Source organism: Rhagoletis pomonella, unplaced genomic scaffold, assembly GCF_013731165.1.
Source record: "Rhagoletis pomonella isolate Grant_MI unplaced genomic scaffold, Rhpom_1.0 Rhpom_scaffold_00009, whole genome shotgun sequence".
NCBI classification, from domain to species: Eukaryota; Metazoa; Arthropoda; class Insecta; order Diptera; family Tephritidae; genus Rhagoletis; species Rhagoletis pomonella.
In genome coordinates this window covers 35,210,226-35,231,511 of record NW_023458563.1, presented here as the reverse complement: position 1 = coordinate 35,231,511, position 21,286 = coordinate 35,210,226, and the positions used below count along the sequence as shown (strand labels likewise).

General features: G+C 35.5%; 1 protein-coding gene across 1 annotated transcript in view; it reads left to right on the top strand.

The window, feature by feature from the left end:
* The window catches only part of LOC118745752 (fatty acyl-CoA reductase wat-like), a 155,958-nt gene that overhangs the window by 95,132 nt on the left and 39,540 nt on the right, over positions 1-21,286 (top strand). The window contains exons 2-3 of the mRNA XM_036479400.1: positions 9,782-9,951; positions 10,031-10,146. Of these exons, the coding sequence (XP_036335293.1) occupies positions 9,846-9,951; positions 10,031-10,146 (222 nt within the window). The 5' untranslated portion in view covers positions 9,782-9,845. The remainder of the gene's footprint in view (positions 1-9,781; positions 9,952-10,030; positions 10,147-21,286) is intronic.

Below are 21,286 nucleotides of genomic sequence, written 5' to 3'. Positions count from 1 at the left end.
ACTATCCCGTATTTCTCGGACTAAATTTGGTAACACTCTCAGAGCGATAGAGTAACACTAAAAAGTACGGAATCGCTTTCTAGTAAGGAATAGTATCGTCCGACAGCTTCAACATAATGTCCAAATTTCTCTTGTAAAATTTTGCGTATTTAGTATGTAAACACACTCAGCTCATATGTACATCTAAATACTTCATAATTTATCTATCCGACCAAAATCTTACCCTGCCTACCAACCTACCAAATGAAAAAGAAGCGATCAAATTTGGCAACACTGGGTGCATCGGCGTAGCCAGAATGAAATTTAGGGGGGGTCGACCCTATTAAGCTAGCACTTTAGGGTACTATTTTATATATATATATAAGGAAAATTTGAAAGTTAGGGGGGCGGCTCGAGCACCCCCCTGCCCCAACCTGGCTACGCCCATGACTGCGTGTGAGGTATAATTGACTGTATCAAAAGTAACGAGTAAAGTAACGATACGAAAAATACGGGTGTTGATTGGATTAGTAACGAAAACATACGGGTATCCAAATTTTTGTTACTTTTACAGCTCTAAGTAACGCTACTTCAGAAATAAGCTTTTCAACCCTTCACCGGTTAAAAACATGGCTGGTTGTACCGGGCTGACAGAAAATTTTTTGGTATGAAGTTTTATAGCGCATTCAAATTCAGTACAAAAAGTGAACGTTTGGAGTACAGTAAAACCCGCTTAAGTACCTCACGAAAAATGTCAGCTTTTTGAGGTACCTAGGCTGGTTGGGTACTTAGAAGAACCCCCCTAAGTACCTCGATGCGGGTACTTAAGCGAACATACATAATTATTGAAATATGTAAATACTTGAACAACAAATGAACATTTAATGAAGTATACATAGTTTAAAACCAAAATCGTAGCATTATTTAAACACGTAAACAAATAAAGACAAACTTTATTAAAAAATATATAATGCAATGGTATGTAATTTTTGCAAGAATTAAATTCTTTAAAAAGTAGTAGTTGGACATATCATTTTGGACCAAATTCAAAATGATATTGTTTACCACTTATGTTTATTTATTAATTTTTAAGATTTTTCAATCAATTAGAATACAGTTCATTCCCTAACAAATATCATATAAACCTAAGCTTAAGATTTTGTAGAACACTTAAAAAAAATCTTCAACATTTCAAAATTTTTTCTCAGAAGTTTTTTTGAGTATACAGTTTTATAGGCCGTTAAATTTTCGTGTAATAATATGCAAGTTTCAAGTGACTAAAAATTACCGTTGGTTTTTTAGATTACACTGTGAGACAAATGGTAGGGGTCAGTGATCTGGAAGGGTTCAAACTATCGGGGAAAGTTATATCGGTAAAAAAGAAGTTATACGTGTCCCGGCGTTTCGCTGGGTCACGTCTAGGAATCGAGATATATCGATTTGAAGTTAGTAACTATCATATAGGGGAAATTGTCACCTTTGGTGGTCTTTTTTTTGACATAACTCGAGAACCACTAGTCTGATTTTGCTCAAACAAATTTAAAACAATTAAAAATTACAATTCCTTTAATCTGTTCATATAACGTTTTTCTATATAATCAACAGTTTTGCCGGTAAAAATAAATGTATGAAGAAAAAAAATATGTTTTGCCTAAAATATTAAATTTTTTTATTTTTAAATTCATAAAAAATCCAAAACGGAAAAAAGGCAAGTCGTATTACTTTCACGCAAAGTCACATAACCTTTTAGCAAAATGAGACATAGATCATGAAAATCGATGGACGCGTTTCGCTTTTATTCACAATTAAGTGAAGGTATCTCCACCAAAGGTGACAATGACATGAAGTAAGTAACAGATAATACTTTAAAACGCGAGAGCACTTGCTTTTAACAATATTTTGGTATAGAAATAAAACATAGTTCATAAAAAATAAAAGTGTTATTCATTTTAACGTGAGTGTACAAATCATAATAAATCTATATATATAAAAATGAATTGCTGTTCGTTAGTCTCGCTAAAACTCGAGAACGGCTGGACCGATTTGACTAATTTTGGTCTTGAATTATTTGTGGAAGTCCAGGGAAGGTTTAGAAGGTGAGTAAATATGATAAAAATGGTAAGAATTTAATAAAAACAACAACTTTGTTTTTCCTTAGAAATAGAGATGGTCGATTATCATTGTACACGGAAAACTCTATGAAATTGTGAAATCATGACGTCTTAGCATTCTTAATATTTTGGCAATAACAACAAAAAGTTTTGATTTTTTTTAATCGAAAAACCTTCCACACGGAGGTCCAAAATAGTACTTTTTACATAATTGAAATCGGTTCAGCCGTTTGGTCAGGCATCGCGGTCATTTTTATGTATATAGATATCTCTGGAAATGTTCATGGTAGAGTACTGGAACATGGTTTGGAGATATATGAAATCAATCACATACTCATGAAGAAAAATGGGCTCTTTAAAAAGAGGGAATGGCAAAGTACAAACGTACTGCCTTTGCCTTATCTTTGAATGTGTACATGTGTGTGAGTGAAATCCTGAATGGCTGGAGGGATTTCAACAAAGTTATGTGTGTGTGTTTGAGTGGGTCTCTGGATAGTTTAGTTTGACAATTGAACACGCCAGTTGGCGCTGGAGTTGAGTTATTACTAAAAATCTTTTTTTATGATCCGATTTGGCGAATATTCAAAACATGTACTGGACACGGTTGAGACAGTCCAATTGCAAAAAAGAGCGATGAGGTGATGCTGAGGTGGAGTTATTACTAAAATCGATAAGTGAGAAAAGGTGCCGAGAATGTCAGTCTAAATCGACCTGTTGCACCATTGAGTATATCGAACTCTCATGTGTTACGATTGGCCCAATGGATGTGATTTGCCAATATTATTATGCGTTAAAGCTTCATTCCAACACACCAGGGTTAAGTTGTGCAGTGGCAAATCTCAAATCACCACCTGTCGAAATATATTTTTTTAATTGAATTTAATATAAAACCTGATAGAAACATAATTTTTCACTTAAATTGCTTTCGTGAAACTGGTTTTTAAGGTCCCACTAGAACTTGAAGGGAGATCTCCCTATGTGTGGAATAAAAGAGTACTCCCCTTAACCTGATTTCTGAGCAATAAGAGAGATTTGTCGATTTTGTACTCCTTTATTACTCGTTTAGGAGTCAAATAAGAGATCTCCTAAGCGAGCGACGAAATAATGCTCCCTGAGGCATGATTTGGGAGCAGTAAATGAGATTTCTCGGTTTTTTACGCCTGTATTGCTCGCTTAGGAGCTTAATGAGAGATCTCCTAAGCGAGCAATTTAAGAATGCTCCCTGAGGCATGATTTGGGAGCAATAAGCGAGATTTGTCGGTTTTGTACTCCGTTATTACTCGCTTAGGAGCAAAAAGTGATGTCTCCTAAGCGAGAAATCCAAGAGTATTCTTTTTGATTGATAGGAGAGCAATACGCAAAGCAAAGTCACCTTCACAATTTCCCCGCTTGGTGGATTCCTGAACAGGCAAGCATCCTTGACACCCAGGAAATCATATAGGAGTGCATACTTATATGTTCATATAGGTGCATATAATTCAAATCTTATCTTACCGTTTTATTATTATGTTTTAATTTCATATGATTTCTCTGCAATATAATTCTAAAATTAAGCAATTATGGAAGACGTATCATTTATGTTTTATTTTTAAGATCTTGTAATATTGCACAAATGCACGTGATTAAAAAGTTAAATAAAAAAATTTAATCAATAGCAAAATCTATTTGGCTAATGTAAAATGTTCGTTATCATTCCACTCTTATTACTCCTACAGGAGGCTTTCGGGATGTCTCTAATGGGAGCACTCCTTTATTGCTCGTTCGGGAGGAATATGGGATGTTTTCTATGTGCACTCCCTTGTTGTCTTTTTGGGAGGTTTCTGGGAGGTAACTATGGGAGTACTCCCGTATTGCTCTATTTGGAGGTTTGTGGGATGATAATTCTGTGTGTGCTCCCCGATTGCTCGTTTAGGAGGTAAAAGGGCTTACTCCCCCTCCTAGGACATCCAATGTTAAAGGGAGTATACAAAATTACATGCTTATACACAGAATCATAGGGAGCAATGGGGAGTATTCGTATACTCCCAAGGGAGTACTCACCGAGCAATCGTACGATGCTCCCAAGTTCTACTGGGGTACTTCATCTCAGTCTATGTATGTATATTGTATTTCTGTTGAACAAGGATACGCATCCATTTTGAAATTGCCACCAGCTATAAAGTTTCTAGGGCAGATTCAGTATAGATTCGGATCATTGTTCCCGTCAGGGAACTTCTTCATGGACATAACACCTTCGTTAGGTTATTTAAGGCGGCAAATGACCACCAAACCATAATCTTAGCTGATGAATGTGCAAATGGAAATCGTAAGCGTGGACTATTGGAGAAAATGTTGGATCAAAATGGTTAAATTAAAAATCTAATTTTGGGCGGGACGACGTTCGCCGGGTCTGCTAGTAATTTTATATTTATTACATTCTTGAATAGCAATAATGAGATCATTTCATTCTTCAGTGTTTGAATAGTCAAAGAATTCTATACATTTCATTTTAAAATTACTTTTAATTTGAAGTTCACTTTAAAAAAATTTAATTACAAGCCGGCTTCTCTCTTTGCGCAAGTAAGCAAACTTTATACTTAAAATCCTCTCAGTTGCTTCGTTTGAATATGGTGTTAAAAAAAAAAATTACATATTTTTTCAAACTGTGGTAAAGTACGACTATTTAATGACTTCATGTACATTTCCTCATGGCTTAAATTAATTTTTCCAACTACGCAAAAACTTTGCAAGACTAAGAATTCGCTAAAAAGAATATCTAACTCTATGTCTTTTATGAAAAACTCTTTTGCAATGTCAATAAATTGTGAAAAAAGAATTGTAAGTTATAGGCGAAAGACATTCGAATATTCAAGTTTGTTGTTATTAAACTGAAAGTTATTTACGCGTTAATGAACAACACTCGACAAAAAAGCGTCAGCCTTATTTTTAACTAATTTAAGCTCCATCATATTAACGCAACTGGTACGTAACGCCTCGGCGATGTGCTCATAAAACGATTGATCTTTTTGTGGTATTAATTTCTTGGGTATATCAAACATTATCTGAAACATGTCAACTATAATTAAATTATTTTCTTCTTACTTTTTACAGTACAGTTTAAGGAAGTTCCAACGTTATGTAAAAACCTTAAGAAAATCTTAAAGTATTTTGTTTGAATTGAAAATTCAGTACAAATCAATAAAAATTTTGAAAAATCAGGACATTAGCGTACTGATTGAAGGAATTAATAAAATCAGTACAAGAAATGAAAAATAAGTACCGTACTGATTAAATCAGTTGTCTGGCAACCGTAAACACTTGCAATGTGTGGAATCACCTTAGACAGTGATCGGACTTAAAAAAATTCTGTGTGGTAGAATATGGAAAAAAATGCGGTAGATTTCAAAAAAATGTGGTAGATCTCAAGTTTTGGATCAAACTTTGTACAAAAATTAAAGAAATTCTGTAAGGTTTCACCTAAATGGCAAACTTTTTAATTAGACTCTAAAAATTGCGTTGAGTTTTGGAAATTTTTTTCCTTGACAGTGTAAAGCGGTTCCTTCCATATCAAGATATTTTTCGAACATACATTTGTTTGCAACCTTGCGGAGTGCTGCCAGCGTTTCTTTTTATCACATCCCGATGTAGCGATCAAATGTAGCACGTTACAGAAACCGCTGCTTGGGATTTTCCGATTTTGACAATTCTCAAGTAAATGTAAACAACGCCTCAGAAACTTTAGGTGCACTGAAATTTGCTAATACTTTCACAAAAATCGACGTTTTTTTAAAGTTCCCCTATTAATTCTTTTTATAAAAAATATATTTTAAAATTTAACATAATGAAACCACGTTTCCTGTCGAAAAATTTATTATTGAGAAAATTTGCTATTATACTGTTACGATTATCCTCGAAGCTTTGAGGGATTTCCCAAATATACTCGGGCTCGTATCTCTGGATTGTTAAATAAATGCTCACGTTGACCAAATTGTAGTACAATTAACTTTATTGTACAACAAACAATTTACAATACTCGCTAATACAGTAAAAACGCTTTACAATACTTGTTAAAGCAATAACAACATTTTACTAAACTGGTTGACACAATTAAACTTATAGCTTGCTTATTCGCAACTCACTTCTCTGCTCACTTTACTTGTAGCTCACTTGTAACTCGTAACTAACCTAACTTCGCTGCGCTCGCACTTATGGCAACTGTAGAACGTTCTGTTCGCAGTGTTCATCCAACTTGACGTTTCTCTTTGTGGAACATTCTACGTCATTCCTTGAACATTCTGCCTATTTCTCGTAGTTCGCATCGCGTTGCCGCAGTATTCGCCACAATACAGTATATTCTATCCTCCCATTCGGCTTTGTTTACATCATTACTATACAATTTGATTTCCACTCATTTTACTTTTGTTTGTGCTAAACCAATTCAACAAATGGCGGCTTTTGACACTTATTCTTCTTCTTCTTCTGCCAGCTAATTTCTGCTAGTAGAAATTTCACTAGCAAGAATTTGCAGCTCTCCCGTGTTGTTACGCTCTCGATTCAGTAAGAGAGCACTAATTTTTTGGGTTATCATACACTTTTCCAGTAAAAATTTGCAGGTTCCAGTACAAATTAGTACTGACTATTGGTTACTATACAAACCTACATTTATGTGATGATCAAAGACAACAACAAACAAAAACTAACAAAACTTACATTTACAAATATATAGGCTAATAATTATTTCTCTCTTTTCTATGTCAAGTATCTTTGTGTTAACTAGATAAGCTGTGTGACCGCTCGTTATTACATGTTGTGCTAGTGCTGTATTGTTTTTCCTTTTCCTTATGTCCGCATCGTGCTCTGATGAGTCCTCGTTTTGATTACCTTTGCATTTAATCTCGTATACTACGTTGCTTTGTTATTGTGGCTCGATGGGGCTTTTCGTTTTCGTGAATACCGAGGACAGAGTGCAACTCGATTTGTATGCTATAGTTATCTTCTGCTCAAAAAAGTGGCAGATCTACCACAATGTGGTAGAAGTCCGATCACTGCCTACGGACTCATCGGCAGTGGACCACATCGTTTGTGGCCCTCTGCTGCTCAAACAGAGCTGTCTCCACAGCAAACCCCAGTCCGCCTGAGCAGCTCAACACAAACAGCACAGCATCACAACACAACACAGTAGACCACACCACAACAGACACAACCGCATCACCACCCACACGCCGCCGCCAACAACTCCTGGTTCCAATCTGCACGGTGTATCAGGCCAGGGTATTCCGTAATATGACATCAGTCAAGTTATTCAGATTTGAATTCGTGCGGATAATTCATACCCTTTTTTCGCTGCAGCGAGTTTGGTTTTTTGGGAGTCGTCATTACTTTTTTCAATGGGAGAGAATGAAAGAGTTACACGCACGGTTGCCACTTCCTCATTTTTTTTGTGTACCAAAATGCAAAAAATGTACTAAAATAGGCATAAGCTATAGATTTAATTATTTAAATATTTTACAAAATACATTACTCATATAGCTAATAAACCAATTTTCCGAGTGTTCTTTGAATTTGTTTATAACGCTGGAACATACGAATATTGTGGAATGATTTTCCGTAATCCCTTGTCAAAGTTGGTTTGGGGACAGATCGATTGCCGTAATCCTACACTGTCGGAAACACCAACAACGAAAATGAGTTGGAACATATCTTTATTGAGTTTAATTCTCTCTCAGAACGACCAAAATTTCGAATAATAGAAGAGTAGAGTTTTGCCGTTGTCCATAAGCCTAGATGTAGTTTTGAAAGAGTGAAGGGCTCTTAATGCAAGTATATACTTTGTACCATTTAGAAACTATTACCTTATAGGGCTACTGGAAGGATAACTTCGGTAACATTTTGTCTGTGAGTTTAACGAGGGATTCTCACAGATTGGTTTTAAAACTATCAAGAGCTCATGAAGGTCCCGGCTTCCCTTGCTCGCCAAGTTGCTGAGACACAAAGCACTTCAGCACTACAGTATTTGTGTGATGATTCCAGTGCTTTCGTTTGGTAGGTGCGCATGGCTCCTACAAATAATGGCTAATTCAGATTCAATTACCATGCGAATTACGAACAAATCGCTGCCGTCTCTAATTTTAATCAGAAATTTATCGAACACCTGTCAGAGCAAGAGAGAATATAAACAACCAAAACAAAGAAATGGAGGAAATTAAGGAAAAACACAGTGAATTTTCAAATCGAATTAGGAATGAGTCGTGTAAACGGGGTAATTCACCAAAGAAATTCAGAAGCGAACTACGTAATTACTTTTGCAAATTGCGAACCTACATCAATCAAAACATTACATCACACTCCTACCCTGTCGGAAACACCACCAACGAAAATGAGAACAATTGAACTTATAGCTTGCTTATTCGCAACTCACTTTACTTGTAGCTTGCTGACTTGTAACTCTCCAACTCCGCTGTGTCGTGGCTCTTATATACCTGCGCTGGTACTCATGCCAACTCTCGAATGTTCTGAAGTTCATCGCTCATTCTCTTTCTCTCGCTGTTCGCAGTGTTCCTCCAGCTTGACGTTTCTCTTTGTGGAACATTCTTCGTCATTCCTCGAACATTCTGCCTATTTCTCGTTGTTCGCTTTGTGATGCCGCAGTATTCGCCACAATATGCTCTTCACTTAAATAAATATTAAATCAGAATAACCACGCTCAGAGATGTTATATATATGTTTTTCACCTTTCCGAAAGCTACCGCTACATGGTAAGCCGGGGTGTATCAATTTTGAGTAAATTAGCGTCCTTAAATTTCAAAATATTGAAGTTTCAAGCATTTCTGAAATCTTATTACATTACACGAGCAATTCTTGTATAAGTATATACATATATATATATATATATATCCATAGGGTTATCGGAAACGGCTCTATCGATTTGGTGAAATTTTGGGCACAGATAAAGTTTTGGATTTTAAAGTTATCTGAATAGGCATTATCTCCGAGAAGACTTGTACAAGGTTACCACCTATTCGAAATTAGTTAAAAATTAATTAAAACATCATAATATGGGTATCAAAAGGAAGGTATTTTAAAGATCCCTAATTCAAAAATATTTCAGTAAGGTTGCCACCTATTTTGAATCGCATATATATTTAATTTTTTGTTTAGAAAAAAGGGTAAAATACTACAGTTCATGGGTACCAAAAGAAGGTTCCTAAACATTGCTTTCGGAGTGGTTTTAAATTGATTGAAAGAGGAAAGTGTAAAATCCCGCGAAATTCTTTTTTCTTGTGACGTGTAGGGTGGCGGAAAGTGAGAAAACTCGAACGAAACTATTATTTACAATTGGGCTGTCAGTCTCACCGTGTAAATACTAAACGGATAGAGTCCTTTCAAACCCCCTCCAGAATTTAGAGGAGCGGATTTTCGGGCGCAAGAGAGGGCTTCTTTTCTCGGTGAGATTAATTCGAGGATGATTTTCCTGGCCAATCCATACACAGCTCTATTGTCTGCAATACATATCACTATGGCCATTTTACATAAATAAGTCTGATTAGATAATTTGGAAGAGAGGTCAGGAAGGCCCTGATTGATACTGGCTATCACATGTTTACTACAATCCGGTGCATCCTTAATGGCAACCAAGGAAGTTTAAGTTACAATTAAAATTTAGCTAAGATTAGATCTCTGTTACTCCGAATAAACTCTTTTTCTATTTCTAGGTAACTTATTTAAAGGCATCGCCGTGACTTCTTGTGATTGTACATTATAATTCAAAAGGCTAACATGCGCCTATATGAGTTAATGCTGGAGCAAAAGGTAACTCCACTTCAGCACTTCTACGAAGGAGCGAATATATTAATAACGGGTGGAACAGGTTTTCTAGGCAAAAGTAAGTCGTTTTTTCTGATGTAAGATGTTAACATTGTATGTTTTTATATATTAATTGTTAGTAATTTGAATGCTTTTAGTTTTACTTAATAAATTATTCACCTCATGCCCTGGCATCGAAAACATATATATATTAATTCGAAACAAAAATAATAAGGACGTCCACACACGCGTTGAAGAAATTTTTGATGATCCGGTAAGTCGAGTAAACCTTTTCAGTATGAGATGTGATCCGAAAGTAATGATAACTGATAGTTAAACAGTAGTATAGGGCCACGCCAAAGATAGCCTCTCGGCAGATCTTATGGCAAAGACAAAGGAACATGCTGACCAATCAGTTTCTGGTCGGGTGCTAACGAATAGGCACTTATCTATACTAATTATATAAAGCGAAGTCCCTTTTATTTGTAACAGTTAATCTCGTGAAAGGCTGGTCCGATTTTCATGAAATTTTGTATATAAATAGCTTTCGGTAACCACCATGTTTTAGGTTAAAAAAATTAACTTTTGTCGACCAGGGACCGTTCTATTCGAAAAAATTTTATTATGGTTCGATTTGCTTAAAATTTGGTACGTAAGTAGCTTTTTAGCATATATTAGCATATATGATCAATTTTTTTCGGGAAGTGGTCCAGGGACTGATCTGTTCGAAAAAATCGTATTTACGGTCCGATTTGCTTAAAATTCAGTACGCAGGTAGCTTTTTAGCATATATGATCCTTTTTTTCCGAGAAGTGGACCAGGGACCGATCTATTCGAAAAAGTCGCATTTATGGTCCGATTTGCTTAAATTTGGTACGTAAGTAGCTTTTTAACATATATGATCCATTTTTTCCGAGAAGTGGACCAGGGACCGATCTATTCGTATTTACGGTCCCATTTGCTTAAAATTCGGTACGTAGGTAGCTTTTTAGCATATATTAGCATATATGATCCATTTTTTCCGAGAAGTGGACCAGGGACCGATCTATTCGAAACAATCTTATTATAGTCCGATTTGCTTAAAATTTGGTACGTAAGTAGCATTTTAGCATATATGATTCATTTTTTCCGAGAAGGGGACGAGGGACCGATCTATTCGAAACAATCTTATTATGGTCCGATTTGCTTAAAATTTGGTACGTAAGTAGCTGTAGGTATTTATTTTAAATAACAAAAATTATTTTATTTTCTGTTGTACACAATTTGAGAAAAGTTTGAATAATAATGAAAATTTTCTGTTTGATTGACGAACCACAAAAATCACATAAATCCAAAATTTCCAAAATTACAAAGTTGAAATGAACACAGTACAATAAAAGGTAATAACACAAATACAAACCCTACAATACTCCCCCTTCTAGAGAATTAATGTTATATAAATTAAAAGTAACTCGTTTCTTATTTGATGTTGTGTTATTCATTGTATTAGTGTTTGTTTCTGGTATTAGTTCTGTTTCAATGACTGCCGGTTTTAGTCTGTCTATTGGAATTGTTTTAACCTCATTATCTACTTCAAGTTTGAAATATTTTTTGTTTTTTTTCAACAACCTTATAAGGTCCTTCGTATGGTTGTTGCAATGATCTTTTATTAATAACACGCATAAAAACAAATTTACAAGTATCCGAATCCTTTTGTATATATACACCAGTATCAGAATTTTGATTATGCCTTAAATTTGATTTAACATTTTTAAAATGTTCCCGTAAATTACCTAAAACTTCAATTGGGGAAAATTTTTCTTCAGATGGAACAACAAGTTCACCGGGTAGGCGTAAATTTTGTCCAAAAACCATCTCAGATGATGTGGCTGAAATACTTTCTTTATACATCGATCGTAAACCAAGAAGTATTATCGGCAGCTCATCATACCAATTGTTGATTCCATTTCTAGCCATTATCGTAGCTTTTAACTGCCTGTGAAACCGTTCTACCATACCATTCCCTTGAGGATGATATGCAGAAGTTGTAAAATGATGACTACCAAGCAATTTTGTTAGTTCCGAAAACAATTTTGACATAAACTGAGTACCCTGATCTGTAGTAGTACATTTACTTGGTTTGATATTTAACCCGTACTCTGTTAGGCGTTGGAAAAGTATACGGAGATCTTTAAAATGCTGTTCTTCATTTTCACTTGCAACCAATAGATCATCAATATATGTAAAAACAAAATCTAAACCACTAACTACTTCATTAATAAATCTTTGAAAAGTTTGCGCTGAATTTCTTAGTCCGAAAGGCATTCGTATAAATTCAAACATACCGAAAGGTGTCGTTATTGCAGTTTTATAGATATCCTCTTCTGCCATTGGAATTTGGTGGTAGGCCCTTACCAAATCTAATTTCGAAAATATATACTTATTTCTGAGATTCATGTTAAAATCTTGAATATGAGGTAAAGGATAACGGTCCGGTACAGTCACAACATTAAGTCTCCGAAAATCACCACAAGGACGCCAGTCATTTAGTTCTTTTTTAGATACAAGATGCAGTGGAGATGCTACACAAGAATTTGAAGGTCTACAAATCCCTGTCCTCACTAAAAAATCTAATTCAGTTTTGGCTACTTTAAATTTAATCGGATCCAAGCGCCTTGGCTTAGAGAATGGCAGATTTCCTTCAGTAAAAAGTCTGTGAACCGTAGAATGTTTAACCGGTTTCGAATAATCTGGTTCAGCAATCAAAGAAGGAAACTCCTTCAACAATCTTGTATACTTGTTCTCTACTACAAAAATTTTTGGAAGCGAAATGTTACAAACACATGAAACTGTGTTAACCGAAAGACTTGTTACTGGATCAACTAAACGTTTGCATTTCATGTCAATTAAGAGACCGTATTTGCAAAGAAAATCTGCACCAATAATAGGTTTCGCAATATCAGCTATGAGAAACGTAAATGGGAACTCGCGTCTTAAACCTAAATTTATATTTAAAATCTTTTTACCATACGTTGAAATCGTTGAACCATTGGCTGCAGTAAGTATTATATCTGAAGAACGTTTTGTATGAGGGAATTTTTTTACCGGAAGTATAGAAATTTCTGCTCCACTATCAATCAAAAAATTTAGTTTGTTTGCTTTATCAAAAATAAATAGGCGACGTGTAGTAATATCTAAATTTCCATTGTTTGCCGCCACAACAACGGATGACTCTAGTTTAACGAATTTTTGTTTTTAGAAAAAGCACAAGGCTGTTGACATTTCTGAGCCTTATCACCAAATTTGTAATGGTATCTACATAACCAATTTTGACTATCACGAGATTTTGATCTACCTCTATATGGACTTCTAAAACAATTCCTATTATATGATCTATATCTAGAATTTTGACTAATTTGTTGCTTAATAGAATTTAATTCAAAGGAAAGTTTTTGAAAATTTTCGCACATAAGATTCGTCGATTTAACTAAATTCTCAATAATTGTGTCTTGTGATTTAGAATTTTGAAAACTATTCATAGCTGATATTTCGGTTTTATTAATCACTTCCCAAATATTATCAGCTAGTTTCACCAATTCATTTATATCATTGGTACTTGAACTAACTAATATCACACTAAGATTTTTTGGCAGTTTTCTCAGCCAAAGTTTCTTTAAAATATCTTGACTAAAATTGGAACCTGCAAGTAACATGAGCGACCGATAAAATTCAGAGGGTTTACGATCACCCATCTCTGAATCTGACAAAATTTTATCTAATTTCTTATTTTCGCTTAAAGAATGTCTTTCAATTAAGACTTTCTTTAATTCTGAAAACTTGTTGTTATGCGGAGGATTTTGAATGAAATCTAATATTGTAACTATTACTTCTTGTGGAAGCGCTGTGATTGTGTGTTCATATTTTGTAGTATCTTGTGTAATGTTTTTCATGTTAAATTGCATTTCTGTATGTACAAACCAAGCTTCTGGACAACTTGTCCAAAATTGTGGAAGCTTGACTGAGGTTGCATACACCTAATTATTATTTTGACTAGCATAAGGATTTGCCAACTCCTCTTGAAAAGAGTTGTTTTGCAAATCTATAAGCGAGTCATTTAAATTATTTGTACGTGTAGTTGTGTGCGCGCCATGTTGTGGTGAGTGAAACATAGTGTACACAATTTTAACGTTATAAAAATTTCTAGAAGGGGTGTTCACAGTTTAGTTGACAAACAAAACTTTAATAATAATATATTAAAATTGTACTAAATTATAGTCAAAATAATTATCAAACATCTAAAATGGTTAATATGCTGCTTAATGAACAGCACAGTCAAATATAAATTTGTATATATATATATGTATATATATATAGATATGTTAAAATGTATTTAATAAATATCTTATATTTAATATATTTTACTTGCAATTTTTAAAATTTTTGAATTGTTGCTTTTGTTGTTGCCTGTGTCCGCTTCTTCGTCTTCTTCCTCCTGCAGCAGCAATGGCAGTGATGTTGGAGATGTTTTTGTTTCGTTCTGTTAATGCGCTACTACCAGCTGGAACTTCTCCTATTACGCTCAAAGAGGAGCATTGAGCACCGCTCAAACTTTCCGGTTGCTGTTCTTGATTTTGAGAACGCTGCTGCTGCTGGTTATGTGGTTGTTGTTGACTGGTTGATGCAATATCAGCACTTAAAATAGCTTTTCCAGTGACTGCTTCTAATGCAGATGCATCAATGATATCGGCAATTGTGCTAGTGTCGTTGAATGCGCATTGGTGCGTTTGAAGCTGTTGCTGTTGTTGCTCTACTAATTGTGATTGCTGATCTTCAACAAAAGGCAATGGGGATATTGCTTTCTGATGTTGCGGCTGCTGTGATTCAAGTTGTGGTGATAACGGTGGTGATAGTAGTACGTGTTGGAATATGCCAGCTGCTCGCAATGGTGCTACTCTTTTTCACTGCTGACTATTGCGACGCATTGCACTTCACCATTTTGGTGTAACATCTCATCATCTGTGGACTAGTACCGCGAAACAACAAACCAAGTGTACAAAATCAATATATCAGTTTAATGTAATTTCTTATATTCCTCCTGGCAGGATCGCCAAATGTAGGTATTTATTTTAAATAACAAAAATTATTTTATTTTCTGTTGTACACAATTTGAGAAAAGTTTGAATAATAATGAAAATTTTCTGTTTGATTGACGAACCACAAAAATCACATAAATCCAAAATTTCCAAAATTACAAAGTTGAAATGAACACAGTACAATAAAAGGTAATAACACAAATACAAACCCTACAGTAGCGTTTTAGCATATATGATAAATTTTTTCCGAGAAGTGGACCAGGGACCGATCTGTTCGAAACAATCTTATTATGGTCCGATTTGCTTAAAATTCGGTACTAAGGTAGCTTTTTAGCATATATGATCCATTTTTTCCGAGAAGTGGACCAGGGACCGATCTATTCGAATAAATCGTATTTATGGTCCGATTTGTTTAAAATTCGGTACTTAGGTAGCTTTTTACCTGGATAAGCTTATAGATTCCTGTTTTCCAATTTTAATGCAATTTCGAATATAAATAGCTTTGATCAACGACCATATCAAGGGGCGAATTCGTCACTAGGGCAAGATTTTTTTGCGCCAATCAGAAACAACGGATACTGTCAAAATATAATTATAATATATAATATATCACAGCTAATATATATTTTGAAAGCCGTTTTTTAGTTTTCGCAAGGCTCGAGAGCGGCTGAACCGATTTTTTTGAAACTGCCACCTGCCGCACGTGTCCCAAGGATGGTTTTAGGCTAAACAAAAATCTTTATGTAAAGGGCGCGTGGCACTTCCCATACAAACCGAAGTTCTCATGCTACATATCTCTGAAAGTGTGCATGGTAGAGTTCTGGAACTTGGTATGGAGATATACGAAATCAATCGCATACCCTTGGAGAAAAATTTAAGCTATTGTAAAAAGGGGTGTGGCATCTCCCATACAAACCAAATTTTTCACACTACGTATCTCTGGAAGTGTTTATGGTAGAGTTCAGGAACTTGGTATGGAGATGTACGAAATAAATCGCATACTCTTGGAGAAAAATTGAAACTATTGCAAAAGGGGGCGTGGCATCTTCCATACAAACCAAATTTTTCATATTGCATTTCTCTGGAAGTGTTCATGGTATAGTTCTGGAACTTGGTACGGAGATATACGCAATCAACTCTTGAGGAAAAAGTGGAACTATTAGAAAAGGGGGCGAGGCATCTTCCATATTGCATATCTCTGGAAGTGTTCATGGTATAGTTCTGGAACTTGGTACGGAGATATACGCAATCAACTCTTGAGGAAAAAGTGGAACTATTAGAAAAGGGGCGTGGCATCTTCCATACAAACCGAATTTTTCATACTGCCTATCTTTGGAAGTGTTCATGGTAGAGTTCTGGAACTTGGTATGGAGATATACGAAATCAATCGCTACTCAAACGTACGGACCTTTAGCTATCTTTGAATGTATTATTTAATTCTGTTGTAGGTGTGTTGGTGAGTGAAATCCTCCTAAATGGTTGTACGGATTTTAATGAAACTTTTTGTGTGTTTGAGTGGGTCTCTGGATGGTTTAGTTTCACAATTTAATCCGACAGTTGGCGCTGTAGTTGAGTTATTACTAAAAATCTTATTTATGATCCTATTTGGATAATGTTTTAAATATGTGTGCAATACTATTGCAAAAACGTGCCGCCAAGTGGTGCTGAAGTCGAGCTATTACTAAAAATAGCCAAGTGAGAAAAGGGGCCGTGCAGGCCAGATTAAATCGACCTGTTGTACCGTTGAGTATATCGAACGCTCCTGCGTTGCGATTGGCCCAATGGATGTGATTTTCCAATATTATTATGCGTTCAAACTTTTAAGGTATTTCGTCTGAAATAAGTATATGTATATTGCATTTCTGTAGAACAATGATTCGCACCCATTTTGAAAGTGCCACCAACTATACTGTAAAGCTTCTAGGACATTTACTATAGAACCGGGTCATTGTTGCCGCCAGGGAGTGAAAAGAAAAAAATGTATTTCGCTTTGCGAATAACCGTGCTATGAAATGCCGCACAACTGGAGAATTTCAAGAACTTCTTCACGGATATTTATTAGGTTATTTAAAGCGGGAAATTACCACCAAACCATAATCTTAGCAAACGAATGTGCCAATGAAAATCGTAAACGTGAATTGTTGGTGAAAATGTTGGACCAAAAAGTTTCAATAAAATATATAAAAATATGGGCGGGACGAAGTTCGCCGGGTCTGCTAGTTTGAAATAGGCCTGGGTAACGGCGCAAATTTTTTGGGCTGACACACTTACTCCAGCGCCACTGTCGGAATCAGCACAGTGTGTTGGCGCAATTGCGCCTCTTCAGGCTAACACTCATTTCCTTTATTGCTGCACGCTGCACCAAAGTGAATTAATACAAGGTGATATCGGTTGAGAAAAAACTCAAGTATACCCAAGTTCAAAACCCAAAAATACAACAAACCTATCTTTGTCACATTCAGAAGGACCGCGACGAATTCTAGCAACACCACCTTGTATAAATTCGCCTTGTGCTGAACATTTTACAAGAGACACTTCTATTTCGGGTGTTCTTTGTTGGTTCTTTGCGGCACCCGGTGTTGTCAGTGTCCCGGTGTTGAACTAAGGTGAACTAATACAAGGTGGTATCGGTTGGGCAAAAACAACTCAAGTATATCCAAGTTCAAAACCCAAAAATACAACAAACACATAATTTTCACATTCAGAAGGACCGCGGCTAATTTTAGCAACACCACCTTGTAAAAATTCGCCTTGTGGTGCACATTTTATAAGTGGCACTTCTTGTGTTCATTGCTCGTTCTTTTCGCCGCCTGGTGTTGTCGTGTTCCAGTGTTGCTGGCGCCATTGCGTCACTGAGTTGTGAAAATCGGAATCGGCGCCAGTAACTCAGCTCTCGGTACCAGCGCAATGGCGCGCTCCCACATCTTTATTGCCCCCTTTTACCTTTGGTCTGCCGGAACAGCGTGTTTCCTGGGTCTATAGTTACACTGAGAAAAAGGATTAGTTTCGACAACTAAAGATATTTAGTTCCCGAATTTTGACAATATTTGGGAACTGTGACCAAGGATTGGGAACTATTACCATGGGTTGGTAATTATAACTAAATATATTAAAGCTTCTAATATTCATCTAGGTTGCACAAAATCGTTAATTTAGTTAAAGGGTTTGGTAAATACTAATAAATATTTTTTTGAAGCATATTTCTACAAATTCCATTCAACTTAACTTATGGTTCATAAAAGGATATCATTAAGCTCTGCTAATACAGATAAGCTTTCTTTCAACACATGGGTTAGTCATAGTTACCAAATCTTAGTTGAGGCAACCACGATTTGGTTTGAGAGCGGTATATATTCATGCTTGGGAGCCACTCCTAAATCATGGATAACTAGATATGAAACTCTTTTTCTCGTGAGAGCGCTGTCAAAATGTGTATTTTTTATAACATGCTCCAGTAGAGCCACTGTGACGAAAACATGTATGGGCATTTATAGAGAAATTTATGGAGAAACTTTTGATTAATCACAACCAACAAAAGTTGCAATATTCTTCATTTCTATTTTATATTTCAGTCCTTACATTGCCAGTAAAATCGCGCTTAGTTACAAATACTGTTTTATAGTAATATTAAAAAATGCGGGAAGAAGAAATCCACTGAATTCAATGTGATGCATTTTCCACACAGCTAGTGGTAGCTCGCCACTTCGCGTGTCAGAAAACGAGTTCCTGGGCGCACTCTCAGAAAAAATTAGAGAGTTTCACATCAAGTTATCACGATCCAGAAAATAAAGGTCGCGCCATTCGCGGACCGCTAACCCTCTCTTCGGCGATTTGACAGCATCCACCCAATCGCTGACGTCATAAAATACTTTTGTTTACATTCACTGTTATTTTGTTGTTTAGTGGGCATTCAAAACGCGAAAATTTTTGAGTTTGGTGCTTGGTGCGTTTTTCGTACTTTTGTTTTTAGTTTGAGGACACCAAACTAAAAAATCTTAAAAAAACTGAAGCAAAATTTATAGCAATCGTAAGCGTGATAAGCAACTTTACAAAAATTTTAACAAAATCATGGCACAGTGACATAAGCGACAACAAAATATGTGGCAGCACCTTCAATCATGCAAGAAGAAATCGACCGTCGTGCAAGAAACATTGTTTTTTATTAATTTGTTTCGGAATCCTTACAATAAAATTATGTATGTATATAAAGTCCATAAAATATAGCAATAAAAATTTTGGTGCTTTTTCAAATTCAAAGCTTGGCAATACTGCCTTTTGTTCGATGCTTCCTCTTTTTCTTGTCGAGTTCGTCTTGCTCTCTCATTCTGGTATTTTTTGACGTCACGGCCAGTTGCTCTCAGCTCGATTGGCGCAATCTTATATTCTATCATTCTTGTCTTGTTATCCATGCCTAAATAATGCTGAGCGCCCTCTGAGCGTTTGTGTGTTTCACATACGAAGAGCGCCAGCTGAGCAATGCACACAGTCCCACTTATTGAATCGTTTGAATGCGCTAGTATGCCGACCATTGTATAAAAACGATTCAATGAGTGAGACTGTGTGCGTGGAAATCATTGCTCCGCTGTTAGTATATGGGTGAAACGCGCGTGTGGTCACAGAGCGCTCAGTAAGCTATGGCATGTCGATCACCGCGCTGGGTAGAGAAAGAAAAGTGTGTGCTATGACATGCCCAGGCTTGTTTGTCTCAGTTTAAGTTTTGCCATCGCCGCGAGTTGTTTCGGTGTGCGCATAGTTATTTAAAAATATAAAGTTTGATGCCAACCGAGGTTTCTCAGTGGATATATAATTTATGTGAACTATAATTTGAAAGTATCTATTGAGCCAAGGAAAAAGCAAAGCAGTATACTTAAACCAGCACTTCCAGCAGATATTGACCTGGGTTTTCGCACGACTATTCCTGTTTCATCGTTTCTTTTTAGGAAACTCTTACCACCATATGCATATGTATCATTTACACTAGTAACTATTTATGTAAATATGTATGTATTTTTTATGCTTAATATATGCAAAAAAAAGAAGAAAGTAAACACAACAATCGAGTAAATTTTTATTTGTGTCAAATTGAAACTTTTTTCCCAATAATAAACGGTTAGCTGATTCACGTATACAGCAAGTTCACAAAATTAATTGAAAACTTGTATCATCCAAAGCATTGTTTATATTTGCTCAACAATGATTTTATTTAACTAACAATATTGTCCACTCAAGGTAGTCGTTTTGTAATTATTAACAAATATACATTTGTCCCAACTAGAAGTCTCAAGTAAATTGCAGACTTTCGTGAACTAGATATTTATTTCGCCATATCCAACTATGCCACTTGGTCACTATATCCAAATCTTGGTAATTATAACTAAACCTTTTTCTGAGTGTAGTTGAACTTGACGACAACCTATAGTTTGCATAAATGCAAATGAAAACTGTTCTTTCTGAAAAAATAACTTGCCGACAAAAAAGAAATAGGAATGTTAAGTGACTAAAGTTATTAAAATGCTCTAAAATTTGGCAAAAGATGCATTCAATTTCCTTTAAAAAATAAGAGCCGGATTCGGATATCCAGTTAGATATCCGGTAGACTGCTGCCCTTAATAAATTTCACAATATTGTTGTATTAGGTTTTTTTGTTTAGCTAGATTATCTGGGCATGAATCACGTATGACGATAATCTTCTGACGATATCGTGTTGGCGATTGTTTTGTTTCATGGAAACCAAAAATTGTTTGATCATTTGTGCGATATTGTCAAATCAATTCCAATTTTACTTCACGTAACAGTTTGAAATACCACGTAGTATTAAATAAACGTGCGTTGTTGCACGATAGTGATTTCAGTATCCTTTAAAAGAAAAAAACAGGTATATAGTATTTACATATTTAGTTTTTTTATTTTTAATATTTTTTTAAGGCTGGAATTGAAGAGAATACTTTCCAAGAAAACACATATGCAAAAACATTTTTTGATATTGTTTCTGACAGTCATTTCAGCCAATTTGTTCAATCAATTTGTTTGCCTCAACTTACACTCCGGCATTATTAATATACACTAGAGTGCCAGTTACTGTCGAAATTCGACAGTTTTTCTAGTTTTAGAAGCCTTGGAGAGGTTTACTAACTTAACACGTAGCAATTTTTTTTTTATCTGAGAAGGTCTTTGGAGGACTTCGGCAGGACCTCGAATTGACCCGATACATTCAAGTTTATCGATAAATTTCAATGATTTGATACGTATCGAAAGTTCGATGAATTTCAAGAACACTAAAATTCGATAACTCAATAAAATTCGTTAACTCGACCAATTTCGATAACTGTAAAATTCGATGGC